Below are 16063 nucleotides of genomic sequence, written 5' to 3'. Positions count from 1 at the left end.
GACTAAACCGCTCAGTCCTAGAGATCAACTCTGACTGCTTTTTAGAAGGCCAGATCCTGAAGAGGAAGCCCCAATACTTTAGCCACCTAATGAGAAGGAAGGACTCCCTGGAGAAGAACCTCACGCTGGGAATGATGGAGGGCAAAAGAAGAAGGGGACAGCAGAGAAGGAGGGTGACTGGATGGAGTCACCGAAGCAGCCAGCGTGAACTTAAATGGACTCCAGAGGATGGGAGAGGACAGGAAGGCCTGGAGGAAAGTGGTCCATGGGGTCGCGATGGGTTGGACACGACTTCACAACTAACTAATGGGGCAGGAACTGTGCAAATCCGAGAAAAAAAAGGGGGTGGGGGGCTTCATTCAGATATTGGGAGCAGCACAGCCGAAAAGGTGCCAGGGAATTTTATCCAAAGGTGTTTCTGCCCATCTCTGCCCAAGGACACGGATGGACTCTGGGGGATTTTTGGGAAGGTCCTTTTCTGCCTTCCGATTCTTGACTTAATTATAAATTTGATCTGCCACCTTTTACAGGACTTAGTTTCCTTTGCTGTCAATCAATACTGTTGACGCGCCCTTCGAGAAGCCCCTCCCCGTGTTTCGAAGGAAGTGCAAGCACAATCAATCCAAAAAGCACATCGCCCCTGTCCCGTCCCCCACAGCAATAGGAATGTAGTAAAGTTTTTCCAACTTTGGCAACATGAAGCCCTGTGGAATTCAACACCCAGAATTCCCCAGCCCACCATGTCCACGAAGGGGCTTCAGAGGATCCAGTTTAGCATTTCCCAACATCTCCTTTTCTGCTAGGCAACCTTACTTTCACTCCCCCTCCAATATTTCATTGCCAATATTTCTGCTGCCAATCACCTCCACTAGACCGATTAGATCCCACAGATTAGGCCTCCTCCGAATTCCATCCGCCGGCCAGTGTTGACTGGCGACTACCCGGAGGAGAGCCTTCTCTGTGGCTGCTCCGACCCTCTGGAACAAACTCCCCGTGGAGATTCGAACCCTCACCACCCTCCAGGCCTTCCGCAAAGCCCTTAAAACCTGGCTGTTCCGACAGGCCTGGGGCTAAAGAGCTGTTGCCCCCGTCTCGAATGGTATGACTGTTGTGTGTTTTTAAATTATGTATTATGTTTCGTTTTTTAATTTTTTAGCTGTACCCCCCTTCCCTGATTTGAATTGTGAGCCGCCCTGAGTCCCCTTCGGGGGAAAAGGGCGGCATATAAATATAATAAAATCCAAAATCCAAATTCATCGGGGGGCGTGGCGTAGCAGCCTTTCTAGATTCACAAAAGTGATTTTGAAGCAAAGGACAATTACAAAAAAAATCATGCACCCACCCGACAAGCACCACGCTGTTGTAGAAAGTTAGCCCCCACCCTTCTCCAAGAAGAATGAAATATTTGGAGAAATATTAAAAAGGGTACGCAGAACATATTATCCATCATTCAATGATGTGCCAGACATGACACAGGCAGCCAGAATAAGCTGTGTTTTTTTTTAAATCTTTGGGCTGAAACGGGTGAAATTCAGAACCGGTAGCGGAGATTTTGAGTAGTTTGGAGAACCAGTAAATACCACTTCTGGCTGGCTCTGGCCCCATCCATTCTTTGCCTCCCGAGTCCCAGCTGATCCTTTCTTTCTGAGGACCAGGAGAGGAACCTGTAGAGGACTTTCATAAGTGTTGTGGCCAGCCAAGGGCCAGCAGAGCTGGCAGCAGATTCGGACAGTGAGGAGGTTGGGGAGGAAGATGGGCCAGTCCTGGAGTCTGGGGAAGGCTCTGAGGAGGGCTCTGTGTCCGAGGCAGAGAGGGGCCAAGGCCGTCTGACAATTAATCAGCTGCCTTCAGAGTCGTGAGGCAGAAGAACAGCTGGAGCCTGTTCCCAGTGTGCGCATGCGCAGAGTTGCTAGACAAAGCGAACAGCTAAAGAACAGGGGTCGACTTGGGAGTAAGGCCACAGGTGGACGATGAATGGCCCCTCCCCAGAGGAAATAAAAGAGGAGCGAAAGGGGAGTGGAGTTTGCAGGAGACCATTAGTTCCCTTAACTGGTTCATGACTCTCTGAGACTCCTTGCCAAGTTTTGGAGCAATCGGCCTATCAGCTCTCCAAGCCAGAGAAGGTCTGTGACTGTAAATCTTCCCTCGAAAGATCTTTGCTGGATGTGAATGATCAGAATTCACAGGAAATTAATCAAAGGGGTTTTTGCCCAGACCAAGAGTTTGCTTCATGCTCTTGGGAAGCCTCGGTCAAAATAATAAGGTAGATCTTGCAGAAGGACCTCCAGAAGAAACATCTTGGCTTTGGTTCCTGTGAAGGATGGGACACCTGCATTTTGACAATTTTCTAGACAATTTCTTCCAGCCTGATGCTTCCAGCCTGTTTCATCTTCAACACCTTTCACCTCTAGCTATCATGATTATTACAGGAACTCGTGTCCAACCCTTGAGGAGGGAGCAGACTGGGAAGAAGGCGTGTAAGATATCTACGAGGAGAGAGGAAAATCCATATTTATTTGTCCAAGAGAGCCTTCTGGATAAACGTTAGGCGTGCTAACCCAGCTCTCTCAATTCAATGACTCGAGTTTTGGCAGGTATTTCTATCCTTCGCAAATGTCAACCAGAAGAAACGTTCACGGGAAGAGACAGATCTAACGGAAGACACACACACACGGAGGCCACCTGCAGAATTCACAAGGGCAGGAAAGAATCTATTCCTGGATTTATCGCGGGCGAGGAATAAGATAAATCTGAAGTAAGAAGACCAGCTACGCAATCTCTTAATCCTTGGAAATACTTCCTGAGGGGCGTATTTATTTATTCGACTGAGATCCTGTCTTTTTGTCTAAGAACTCAAGGTGGCATTCATATATTTTTTTTTCTGTAGCAACAGGAAATGCTGAGGGTGGGATGAAAAAAAAAAGGGGGGGGAGTCTTACTGGTGGGAGTCCCCTGCTTTAACCCCTACCCTGAAGGCAATTTAGAATTATGTGCTTTGAATCTTGCATTTGGGCTGTTCATGATAGCAGCGTTCCAACATCTGAGGGGTTGCCACAAAGAAGAGGGAGTCAAACTATTCTCCAAGGCACCTGAGGGCAGAACAAGAAGCAATGGGTGGAAACTAATCAAGGAGAGAAGCAACTTAGAACTGAGGAGAAACTTCCTGACAGTTAGAACAATTAATCAGTGGAACAACTTGCCTCCAGAAGTTGCGAATGCTCCCACACTGGAAGTCTTTAAGAAGATGTTGGATAACCATTTGTCTGAAGTGGTATAGGGTCTCCTGCCTGAGTGAGGGGTTAGACTAGAAGACCTCCAAGGTCCCTTCCAATTCTGTTATTCTATTATTTCCTCAACAATTAATCAGTGGAACAGCTTGCCACCAGAAGTTGTGAATGCTCCAACACTGGAGGTTTTTAAGAAGAGATGGGACAACCATTTATCCGAATTGTTATAGGGTCTCCTGCTTGAGTGAGGGGTTGGACTAGAAGACCTCCAAGGTCCCTTCCAACTCTGCTATTCTGTTTCTTTAAGCTTCTGTATGAACTAAAACCTTAACAAGGTTTTCAAAGACGTTCTACTCCTGCTTGTTTAAAGCAGCAATATCTCTTAGAGGGCTTGGAGGCTGAATCATCTGAAAAACAAAGCAGAATCATGGTCATAACTTTCAATGCCGACTTCCTAGGATCACGATAAATGATGATAATGCAAATAACAATCCAACCTCAAGTGTTCCAATATTTCTTTTAATGAACTTAAGTAAAAACCACCACTTTACAGAGACAGAAAATGGCCATTATCAAAATGTCCAACATTTGCAACATGCCCACAAAATTTAAAGTAAACCGGAACTTGTGCCCCAAATAAGATCCTTACCTGGGGGGGGGTTGAAATTCCCATAGCTTATTATCTACATCAAGAACGTTGTGCTTCCTAAAAAAAAACCAAAACATTTGAAGCTCGGATACCAAAAGTTATACAAAAAACCCCCAAACCCAGACAATCAAACAACATAAATTGCTTTAAGATAAGGTCTTTAAGAACAGGAGGCCCGGGGGTGGGGGGGGGGGATTTTTCTGAAACGAAAAGGACAAAAGTAGAAACAATAATTGGTTGGCTTCTATTGAGATCAGTGGGGTCTCCCCCCCCCCCCCAAACTTGGCAACTTTAAGAGGTGTGGACTTCCAACTCCCAGAATTCCCCAGCCGTCCGTGAATTGAAGTCAAACACCACTTAAAAGTTGCCAAGTTTGAAAAAAAACCAAAACACGCCAATTTAGAACAACGTTTTAGCAGCATAACGAATGCCAAATATTCTACTGTACAGAAAAACAGGACACAAGGATCAATGCGACAGAGATCCTGCAGGATATGGTGAAAAAAAAAAAAGTCCAGATAGGGGGCCACAGACCACAGATATAAAAGAGGGCGAGGTTTCAATTATGCAGCCGTGGTTACCATTTTTGACTTTTTTGACCTCCTGCGGGAAAGCAGGTCTTTCTTCAGTCTTAACCACTTGGCTGGTATATTCAACTACAATACCCATACTAGCTAGGGAACGCTGGGAGTTGCAGTGCCAGCTGGAGAGGAAAAGATTGCGGAAAAGATATGCACTCGCGAGAAAAAACAAATCTTTTGTTTTCCAAAACCACGAAACAGGATTTCAACATATGTACATAAGTCTTCCAACCGAAGTAGTGCAAATTATACTTTTTTAAAATATATATATATATATATATATATACACCTCTCTCTATGTATATTTATCTACAATATATGCGTTGCCAAGGTAGAAGAATCTTTAACACATCATCTTCAAGACAACCAACGTTGCTCAATAAGGGGAAGGAAAAAAACAACGAACAAACAAACTCCAAAAACCGTCTTGGCAAAAACCAAAACGAAACGAAACGAAACAATTCAATAAATTATCCTTTTTTCTCTTTCTTCAAGAAAAACTGCCGGGCGTCTTCCCAGGACTGCTGAGGGAACCTGTTTGACAGCTCCAAATAATCTTGAGAAGCGAAGAATGTTTCTGTCAAAGGAAGAACACAGAATTTACTTTAGAGTTATGTTGGGCTAATCCTTTGCTGGATTTGGGGGTAGAGGTCTCACCCCACTTCCACACTCCGCCCCCACCCCCCGGCAAGATTTGCCTTCCCTTGGGATCTATTTCCCGATTTTTAAAAGGAAGTTCAAGGTTTTTTTTTAAAGAAAACGAAGCGTTTTTAGCATTAGGTCAACTTTCCGCAGGTTTCAAAGATCCAGCAGGAACTTCCAGTTTTCCCACCAGCCGTCTCCTAAAACCCCAACTGGGCGTGTTTGGAACCCAAGACCATGGCTAATTTGTGTGCCTGAGGATGACTTACCCCTTTGTTGAGAAAGCTGGTTGTCTGTTTGGCCCAAGCCTGGTGCAAAATCCTACAGAAAATAAAAGCCAGATATTGTCCAATTTCCCCCCGAAACACAACACTTAACCACGGGACGACTCGGAAAATGCTTCATCCTTTGAATAGAACTCTTCCCTTCCTTAAAAGTTGTCAAAACAGCCACAGTTGTTGATAGATTTTAGCAGGAGAGAACTTGGCTTTTAAACAAACAAATAAATAAATAAAAGGTCCCCCCCCCTTCTATTTCTAAAAAAAGGATGATACAACAATTCTTTTAAATTTTTTTTAAGGGTCATTGCTATTTTCTATTTTTATGCATTTGGATCGCATCCCTGGGCATGCAACCTGACCGAGTCCTCTCTGCTTAGCCCAATTCCCCATATGGTAAACATTTATTTTCCAATCTAAGGGGTTAGATTCTCACATTGAATCTCCCTTCCCCCCCCCCAAATGAAACAGGACCCCTGGCCTCTCATTGTGTCTCCCCGCTTAGAGCACGCAACTGGAAATCCAAGTATCCGTGTAAATCTGTTTTTCATTTTGCAAATATCTGGGAGAAGAAAACAAAACTCGGCTTTTTATCCGGCCTAATTGTTTGTTTATTTGTTTAATACTGTTTTATTAGATTTAAAAAAAAAAAACGAAAAAAGAAAAAAAGAAAATGAGATTACTAAACAACAATTTCTAGAGGCCAAAGGAAGCTAAGTTCTTTTCGGGTTGCAGAACCAGTTAGGTTTATGTGAAGAAACATTTTTTTAAAAAGACATTAACATTAATTAAAATTAAGCTGGATTTGACTGTGGCTAAATTATCCCGGGTTTTGAATTATGTAACTATATATTGATTGCTTTACCGGTTAAAACAATAGTTCATTTTTCATGTAAGCAATCAATGCTTTTGTTTTCTTATAACTTGTGGTAGCCGAAATCATTCGCGGTTGCTAATTTATGCTTTCCAAAGAGTTACAAAAAAACCTCCTTTCCTCCATAAAATTGCACTTTATCTTTCCGTTCTTCATTTAATGGATCTGATCTCTCGGTTTCAGGATCTGAGGCCTTGTTTGTCGTTATTTGCTTTTATCGCGGTCTATTTTTATGTTATTTATTTACAATTTCACTCTCGAGTATAAATATTGCCAAGCAACTGTTGCAGAAACTGCTTTCACTGGAATGGGGAAAAAATGTGTTTCCATCTTTCAACGATTTTACAGTTTTGCAACAGGTTAAGCACTACAAATTTGGAATGTGTCTGAAGGTTGATAGGAGCAATTAACTGTCTATGCATGGACATGTGCACATAAATAAACATTGCTTTGTGCAAGCTGGTTATTAAAGTAGGCTGCTGGCATGCCAAAAAAATGTGCAATCCTTACACACATAAAATAGAACGATTGTTTATGCAAACCAGAGTTTCCAATCTAAACATTTAGCATAGCCGATATTTACTGCCACTGGCAACAGGATCTAAAGTTCATATCTGTAATTAAAACAAAATAAACCCTGCAATCTATTTAAGTATGTGAGACAATTTACATTTTGGTATCAGTTGCATTGTATTAAAACTAGATTTGTCTGCGGAATGGGATCATGGGATGTATTTCAGGAGCTTTTCCTGTGTCTTAGGAAGTATCAGCGGTTCAAACCTTTATAAGAATGGACGTTTTAAGCAAAAACATCAGCCGATAGTTAAGAGTATTTTCCAAAATACTTAGCAAATGTTTACGAGATAAAACTTTGGATTATAAAGAAGCCTTTCACTTGGGGGGAAAATGGAAAAAGTGTCTGTCCCTTCCTTCCTTCCTTCCTTCCTTCCTTCCTTCCTTCCTTCCTTCCTTCCTTCCTTCCTTCCTCTTTCTTTCTTTCTTTCTTTCTTTCTCTTTCTTTCTTTCTTTCTCAAATCCTGATTTGGAAGGTAGCTAAAAGAAAATAATAGAATTGTGGGCTGGAAGGGACCTACGTACCTACCTACCTACCTATCTTCCTTCCTTCCTTCCTTCCTTTTTCAAACCCTGATTTGGAAGATAGCTAAAAGAAAATAATAGAATCATGGTCTGGAAGGGACCTTCCTTCCTTCCTTCCTCTTTCTTTCTTTCTTTCTTCCTTCCTTCCTTCCTTCCTTCCTTCCTTCCTTCCTTCCTTCCTTCCTTCCTTCCTTTTTCAAACCCTGATTTGGAAGATAGCTAAAAGAAAATAATAGAATCATGGTCTGGAAGGGACCTTCCTTCCTTCCTTCCTCTTTCTTTCTTTCTTTCTTTCTTTCTTTCTTTCTTCCTTCCTTCCTTCCTTCCTTCCTTCCTTCCTTCCTTCCTTCCTTCCTTCCTTCCTTCCTTTTTCAAACCCTGATTTGGAAGATAGCTAAAAGAAAATAATAGAATCATGGTCTGGAAGGGACCTTCCTTCCTTCCTCCCTTCCTCCCTCCCTCCCTTCCTTCCTTCCCCCTCTTTCCTTCCATCCTCCTTCCCCTTCCCTTTCTTCATCTTTCCTCTTTCAAATGAAAAATCACTAGGTTTTTTTAAAGACAGAAATCTCTGTGTGATGACCTCACACCAACTGACATTTACCTGAATGAAAGTGGCCAACAACACAGAACTCATTTCTTGCTCCAGAATAATCTTGTTTTGTGGGTTATTGTAACAAGCGGCAATTAGTGTCGGGAAGAGGATTTTGATCAGCCGAGGGTCGCTGAAATACTGGAAAGGCAACTGGCACAGCTTCTGCAGCACGGTGGGATGGCGGCCGGACTGCACAATTACCTGAAAAACACAGAGAGCACCACGTTAGAACCAGCTGTACTGATAGATTTCCCCGCTTGCCTGGAAAAGGAGTTAAAAATAGGTTACGAAGCCAAGAAGCTTTTGTATTAATTAAGAAAAACAACAACAAGAAACTACATTTTTAAAATTTTAAGCATCGAGTTCGGATGCTTACTTCTTCTTCTTCTTAGATCCAGTACTTGCAAAACTACACAAGGAGGACCTTACAGAAAATACGGACTTCACAATTCTTCAGTAACGACACGAAAAGGCAAAAAAAATAAAATAATTGGCAGTTGTTACCTACACGTACATATACACGGAGAAAACACGCGTAAAAAGCAAGTGGGGTAAAAGATTAAGGAAAGCAAAGATCTTAGGACATCTCTGCTCCTAATAATGTGCTTTTCGGGACAACCAGAAAAAAAATAATGAACCACCTAGAATGGAGGAAAAAAAATGTGCGTTGCGTATAGTTGGATTCTGAGAAGCAGCTAATAAGATCCTCCCATTTCAGGGGGGAAAAAAATCTGGATTTCTATTAATGCCTTTGACGAGATTTGTTTAGATAAATGGAGCTGCCGTCACTTTGCAACAAAAGTTATGTTAAGCTCTTGCTGGTTTCTTCCGGAGTAAATTTCTTCAGCTAGTTAATTCCAGAAAATCTTGATAATAAAGAAACTTGGATGATATCAGCTTAGGGTCAGGGGACAGTCAAGAAGATAATAGCCATAAAATTAATAATAATAATGAGGAGGAGGAGAAGGAGGAGGATGACACTCAATGACAAAAGAACTGTTTGACCCACATAGGACTTTCACGCCTCCAAGGAAACTCCTCCAATTTGAGGATGGTGGTAGCTTTTTCTAAGGTTGCGATTGAGAAAAAAAACAATAGCTGTGTGTTTTACAAGTCTAAGCGGCAGGACCAAGCTGCTCTCCAAATTAAAACCAGAAGGTCGAAAAGGAAAAGAGAGAGAGAAAGAGAAAGAAATGGCTAAGAGGCCAGAGGAACATAAATTACAGGGATTTACAAGTTTCAAAGAACTTTTAACAATTCGCTAAGAACACATTCTCGGTTCATAATGCAGTTCAGGTCAAGCACGGGATTGACAACGCAATAGTTCACATTTTTTAGTTCAATAGCGAAAATGAAATCGAAAACCGTCCAGTGAATACAAAGGGGGACCACTTAAGTCTTCTAAATCCAAATGGAATTTTAAAGACACCGGCTGTGGGAGCGCCCGCCCTCCGTGCCAGGCGTTGTGGCTTTGAATGGCACCCCTCCCTGAACCCCCCTCAAAAAAAAGCAGGATTGCAATTAAAGTCCTAATCGTCCTGAAGAGACGTTTTAATCAATAACGGCCAGGTTTATTCGACGCGGTTCGTTCCTGCGGAGGTGTGCGTTCCTTATTTTTGCGAAAAAGAGTACACAAAAGTTGTGGGTTTAAAAACAGATTTTTTTCAATGGTAAAAATGACAACCCAACCAACGTTCAAAACAAGCTAACTACGTGACTCTGTACACCTCGCAACGTTCCCAAATTTTAATTCCGAAAACCCAACTTTTTGCTTCTTTTTGAAGGGCTTCCAAAAAAAATAATAAAGCTGCTTACAAGGAAAATTCATATTTTTATTTTATCCTTTAAAATTGTTGCATCTAACCTTGGGACAGAGAAGACGATCATTAACTAAGGGATACGTAGCTACGTTGATTTCTCTAAGTGTGCCATAATTGTCTTTTGCCTGACTCAAAGAAGCGGAATTTAAAGTAGCCACTTAGAAATGCTTTTTTAAATTAATGGGCTTGTGGGTTGTTGTTTTTTTGTTCGAAAATCTGTCATTTTTATAACAAACCAACAAGCGAAGCGAAGGAGAGCAAGGAGGCTTCCTTGTCACGCAGCTGAGAGCGGGTGAAAAATAAGATTTGTTCTAGAAACTGTTTCCCGTTGCTCCTTATTTTTTGGGGGGAGGGGGGAATCGTTAAAAAAAGTTCTGCTGGTGGCTTTTGTGGGCGAGGAACACTGCCTGGCCCCACAATTGCAGGTGGAAATACGTCCAACATGCCTTGAAATAAAAATAAGGCCACGGGTTGGGTTCCCACAGAATCCTTTCGGAACCTCGAGAGGATCGTTGGAAGAACTTTCCCCAAATGGGGTGGAAACTAATCAAGGAGAGAAGCAACGTAGAACTAAAGAAGAAAAATTCCCGACAGTGAGAACAATTAATCAGTGGAACGACTTACCTCCGGAAGTTGTGAATGCCCCAACACTGGAAGTTCTTAAGAAGAGATTGGACAACCATTTGTCTGAAATAGTCTAGATCGGGTTTCCTTCCTAAGCAGGGGGCTGGACTAGAAGACCTCCGAGGTCCCTTCCAACTCTGTTGTTCTATATCAGTGGTTCTCAACCTTCCCAATGCAGTTCCTCATGTTGTGGTGACCCCCCAACCATTAAAATTGGTGTCTCGGTTCCTAAGACCATCGAAAATATGTCTTTTCCGATGGTCTTAGGCGACCCCTGTGAAAGGGTCCTTCGACCCCCCAAAGGGCTCCCGACCCACAGGTTGAGAACCAATGTTCTATATTATGTTCTAAAACTTGCGTGCTAAGGAGCAGCAGAGAACTATTTGGAAAAAAATGGCTGTTTTTGATTTTTGCTAGTTAAACCAGCTGAATTCAGGGGGTTCAGATGTGGACTCAACAAGCTTGATCTTTGGTTTATATTACATTTCTTAACAAAGCTCAGAAGGGCCGCTTGAAAAGGCCGTCTTCCAACTCAATGGAAAAGTCAACGGAAAGGCCAAATTCAATGCCTTCATGGTAGATGCTGATTGGGGGGGTGGGGGAGAGTTCTATTTTATGCTTTATATATTCTTGAATGAAAAGCAGGCTCTCTGGTTGTCTCCTTTTTAAGAATACGGAAGGTTTATTTCGGTGTTTCTCACCTGCTCGGCTGAGCTACCTGCAGAGGCTTGGGTGGAGCTGATCTAGGCAATCTATTGTCGTTCCTTGAACGCAATAATGCTGGTGTGAGTGTTGTGCACGGATTACGGGGCCTGGGCTTGGTGGCTTTCACACCCCTTTTGAGCCAGGCCCAGGGGCTACGAGAGTGTAATGTTAAGTTGGCCCTTTGGGGAGATACTTTCAAGCTCCTGCTTGTTGGTATCTCCAAAAATCACGCTCGCTCCCAAACCATAACCCTAAAATAAAATAAGATATACCACTTCGCAGGGCTTCAGAGCCCTCTCTAAGCGATTAATAAAACAAAAAAAATAATAAATAAAATAAAGTACAATACTATACAATAATAAAACAAAATAGTAGCAATAGCACTTAGACTTATATACTGCTTCATGGTGCTTTAGAACCCACTTTAAGCGGTTAATAAAATAAAATAATAATAAATATACTACAATACAATACAATAAAATAAAATAATAGCAATAGCACTTAGACATGTACCACTTCACAGTGCTTTAGAGCCTTCTCTAAGAAGTTAATAAAATAAAATAATAAAATACAATAATAAAATAAAATAAAATACAATAATAAAATAAAATAAAATACAATAATAAAATAGCAATGGCAATAGTACTTAGACTTGTATACTGCTTCACAATGCTTTAGAGCCCTCCCTAAGTGATTAAAATAATAAAAAATATTAAATACAATACAATAATAAAATAAAATAATAGCAATAGCACTTAGACTTATATACTGCTTCATGGTGCTTTAGAGCCCTCTCTAAGCGGTTCATAAAATAAAATAATAAAATAATAAATAAAATAAAATAAAATACAATACAATAATACAATAAAATAATATAATAGCAATAGCAATAGCACTTAGACTTCGCAGTGCTATAGAGCCCTTTCTAAGCGGTTCATAAAATAAAATAATAAATAAAATAAAATGAAATAAAAATAAAAGTAGAAAGACGCCGGTTTACATTGGATTCGTGTTCTTTCCCGGGTCTGCATTCCCCCCCTCCCCACCGCAGGGTCAACCGTCTTAGGAATGCCGGGGTTAAAACGTTCTAGGAGACCCCGAAGGACCACACTCAAAATCTGATAAGGCGGGACGTGGGGGGGGGGGCGATAACTTGCCTTGACTGACAGTTACAGGAGCCCATCCTTTGCGAGTGACGGGAGCTGAGCTCCTATGGGGGGGTGGATGGTTTTTCTGAAAGCACCACGGGGGTCGTTTTAACCATTTCAATGCTTTTAGGTGAGGTTATTTATAACTCCATAAAAGAGACCCCTTCCTCCTCTTGTGTGTGCGTGGAGCTCTGGAATGCACCTTCTCCAGCTCTCAAATTAGATCTGCATTATTTCTTTGCTACTCTATAAACAAATCCGGGGGCTGTAACCGCTTAATCAGAAGGATATGTCACCTCCGGGGTCAAACTCTTTACCCCTCTGCTTCTCCAGGTTTTAACATTAGAAAAGCTTTATGGGAGGGTAAGGAAAGGTAGAGTTCCCCCCGCCCCATAGGAATATTTATCCTTCCCCCACTCACTCCTCCCTTATAATAGGTTGGACATGATTTTTTTTAAGGCTAAACCTTTCTCTTAAAGGACTTAAAAGTGTTGGAAAGTGTTTGGTTTGATTTTAGAATGAAAATTTTAGAAAGCTAAACATGAAGACAGAATAACCCAGTTGAAAGCAAGGGGTGGGTTTCAAAATTGTTTAGAACCTATTCTGTAGGTGTGGCCTGCTTTGTGGGAGTGGCTTGGCGGTCATGTGACCGGGTGGGAGTGGCTTGGCGGTCGTGTGACCGGGTGGAGGTGGCCAACTTGGAAAATGTGGTGAAACTCACTTAACAACGCTCTTGCTTAGCAACCAAAACTTTGGGCTCAGTTGTGGTCCTGCCTTCTCTTTGAGAAGAGCTCCGTTTTCAAGCTGCTTAGGAAAGAGAAGGAAGGGGCTGAGGGAGGCTTTTCAGGAGCCCAGAGCAGTGTTCCGGTATTGAGCCTCCAGAAGAACGGGTACTAGGAGGCACGCTAAATTTCACCAACCGGTAAGCCCCAACCAGTGCGTACCAGCTGAAACCAACCCCTGGTTGGAAGGGACCTTGGAAGTCTTCTAGTCCAGCTTTCTGGTCAAGCGGGAGACACTTAGGTCCGTGATGGCAAACCGGTGGCATGCGTGTGGCACAGGTGGTACGAGGAGCCATATCTGCCAGCACGCGAGCTGTCGGCACCGCCTAGCTGATTTTCGGCCTTCCAGAGGGCTGGGGGAGGCCGTGTCCCTCCTCCCCTGGCTGCAGGAAAGCAAGTTCACATCATATCGAATGGTGGCCTGAAACGACGTTGACGGATCTCGCGTGTTGACGAAAGATGCATTTGTGCAAAACAAGAGCTGGAACGAAGGTTTCCTTGAGTAAACTTTCGTGGACCACGGCTGACGCTCGCCACCCCCCCCTTCACCCCCGACTCAACGTCTCAAGGGTAGCTGGCCCCGGGTATGTCTAAACCGACAAAACGGTGACACCTTTTCGACCGTTTGCCCAGATTGTCATCTTAATCCAATTAAAAAAGGATAAACAAGCCTACATTGGAAACATATAAACAAGCTTTAAGCCAAAGGAAGTATAACTAACAGATGTAAGTACAGCGGGAAGGGGTGGGTGGGTCGGTGGAAGATTTGGAAAGAAGGGAAGAGAAGCAAAAGGCGCATATTCCTTGGCCGTCTCCATAGGCCTTCTTGCTATAAAGGCAGAGAGATTCCTTTCCCGCATAGATTAATCTACAGGTTATTCATTCTGAGTTGAACGTGCCAATGTCACGGAAGAGATTAGGGCGAATTATTTTGGGGGGCATCCCTGTATGTGGCGTCATATGTTGGTGAGCAATTCAGCTCTGCAGGGGCTGCAAAGCATCAGCCCCTGACTGGATTCCCTTAGACAAATAAGAATCCGACAGAAGAGAGCATTTGTGGCTCAGGGTTGAAATGAGGGGGTCCTCGGTGCTCTCTGAGCTTGGTGGTTTTCTTGGAGACATTCCGTGACCCAACTAGGTAACATCATCAGCGCAAGAGGGGTTTGCAGGGGGGGGGAGGAGGAGGAGGAGGAAGAGGTGGAGAAGGAGGAGATGGACTGTGATGTCCTTGGCGCTCTCTGAGCTTGGTGGTTTTCACGACCTAACTAGGTAACATTATCCGTGCTAGAGGAGGAGGAGGGGGAGGGGGAGTGGGAGGGAAGAGGAGGAGGAGGAGGCTTGTTCAAACTGTGGCCCTAATCAGAGGGATGAGATCTCCTCTATTCTGCCTTCTCGAAGACAGGTAAATCCCGGATCAAAACTGCACAGACTGCCTAATTAGCAAGTCCCCCTTTTCAGGTATTTTGCAACTTTGGCCGTAAATCAAGGACTACCTGCAACCAAACTCAAAAATCTTCTTTGGTCCCCAAGTTTGAGAATATCAAAGTGCCTTGAAAAACCCCGAAAGGTGCCAAGGGAAGGAAAACGCCGGTTGGATACTCAAAGCAAAGGAGAGTTTTCCTTCTCCTGCCTCTATAGCCTGCTGGCGCCGAAGATTTACAGCCCATAAACCTGGGCGGAGGTCACGGCTGAGTGCAGCTGGGAAGCGCTCGGCATCCCGTCCCGCTGACTTTGTTTTAAATTACGGCTGACATCCGAGGAGGAAGCCAAGAGCAACAGGCTGTCGCTGGATGCTCAGCCTCAGGTCCGGTTTCGGTGAGCCGCTCTGCGGATGGGTGGCACGGAGAGACGCATTCGGCAAAAAGCTTTGCAAATGGAAGGAAGGCTTCGGTGCGTCAGGCCTTCCTCCTGTTTGCCGTTTCCCCGCCGAAGCCTGCAGGGGTGAGAGATTGCCTCCCTCTAAAGCTCCGGTCATCTTTGGAAAAAGCCTTTGCTGGCAAGAACGGAGCAGTGGGGTGGGAGGGGGGGGAAGCAGCGTGCCCCTCCTGGGCTCCGTTCTTGCTGGCAAAGGCTTTTTGCAAAGAGGACCATAGCCCAGAGCAGGCAGTGTCAAACTCGATTTCATTGAGGGTCGCATCGGAGTTGTGTTTGACTTTGGGATGGGGGGGGGGGGAAGGCGTGGCCAGCTCAATATCACTTGGTTGGGGGTACCTGTGGTGGCCTGAGCGTTCTGCCAGCGAAGATGGGCTCCCGAGCTCCGTTTTTGGCTGCGATGGCCTCCTGCAACCCTCTGCCAGAGAAAATGGGCATCCGAGCTCCGTTTTTGGCTGCGATGGCCTCCTGCAACCCTCTGCCAGCGAAAATGGGCATCCGAGCTCCGTTTAAGGCTGCGATGGCCTCCTGCAACCCTCTGCCAGAGAAAATGGGCTTCCGAGCTCCGTTTAAGGCTGCGATGGCCTCCTGCAACCCTCTGCCAGAGAAAATGGGCATCCGAGCTCCGTTTAAGGCTGCGATGGCCTCCTGCAACCCTCTGCCAGCGAAAATGGGCATCCGAGCTCCGTTTAAGGCTGCGATGGCCTCCTGCAACCCTCTGCCAGCGAAAATGGGCATCCGAGCTCCGTTTAAGGCTGCGATGGCCTCCTGCAACCCTCTGCCAGAGAAAATGGGCATCCGAGCTCCGTTTAAGGCTGCGATGGCCTCCTGCAACCCTCTGCCAGCGAAAATGGGCATCCGAGCTCCGTTTAAGGCTGCGATGGCCTCCTGCAACCCTCTGCCAGCGAAAATGGGCATCCGAGCTCCGTTTAAGGCTGCGATGGCCTCCTGCAACCCTCTGCCAGAGAAAATGGGCATCCGAGCTCCGTTTAAGGCTGCGATGGCCTCCTGCAACCCTCTGCCAGCGAAAATGGGCATCCGAGCTCCGTTTAAGGCTGCGATGGCCTCCTGCAACCCTCTGCCAGCGAAAATGGGCATCCGAGCTCCGTTTAAGGCTGCGATGGCCTCCTGCAACCCTCTGCCAGAGAAAATGGGCTTCCGAGCTCTGTTT

At 44.4% G+C, this 16063-nt stretch overlaps 1 protein-coding gene across 1 annotated transcript in view; it reads right to left on the bottom strand.

Annotated features, from left to right (window-relative positions):
* Positions 1 to 2690: 2690 nt before the first annotated feature.
* SCAPER (S-phase cyclin A associated protein in the ER) overlaps positions 2691 to 16063 on the bottom strand; it is a gene marked incomplete at its 5' end in the record, with an annotated part of 64294 nt that continues 50921 nt past the window's right edge. The window contains 3 exon segments of the mRNA XM_087704015.1: positions 2691 to 5034; positions 5369 to 5420; positions 7951 to 8142. Of these exon segments, the coding sequence (XP_087560141.1) occupies positions 4928 to 5034; positions 5369 to 5420; positions 7951 to 8142 (351 nt within the window). The 3' untranslated portion in view covers positions 2691 to 4927.

This window comes from Thamnophis sirtalis, unplaced genomic scaffold (assembly GCF_051295495.1).
Source record: "Thamnophis sirtalis isolate CommonGarterSnake01/CBP01778 unplaced genomic scaffold, rThaSir2_p1.2 scaffold_2, whole genome shotgun sequence".
Lineage (NCBI taxonomy): Eukaryota > Metazoa > Chordata > Lepidosauria > Squamata > Natricidae > Thamnophis > Thamnophis sirtalis.
This window is presented reverse-complemented; position numbering and strand designations above follow the sequence as displayed.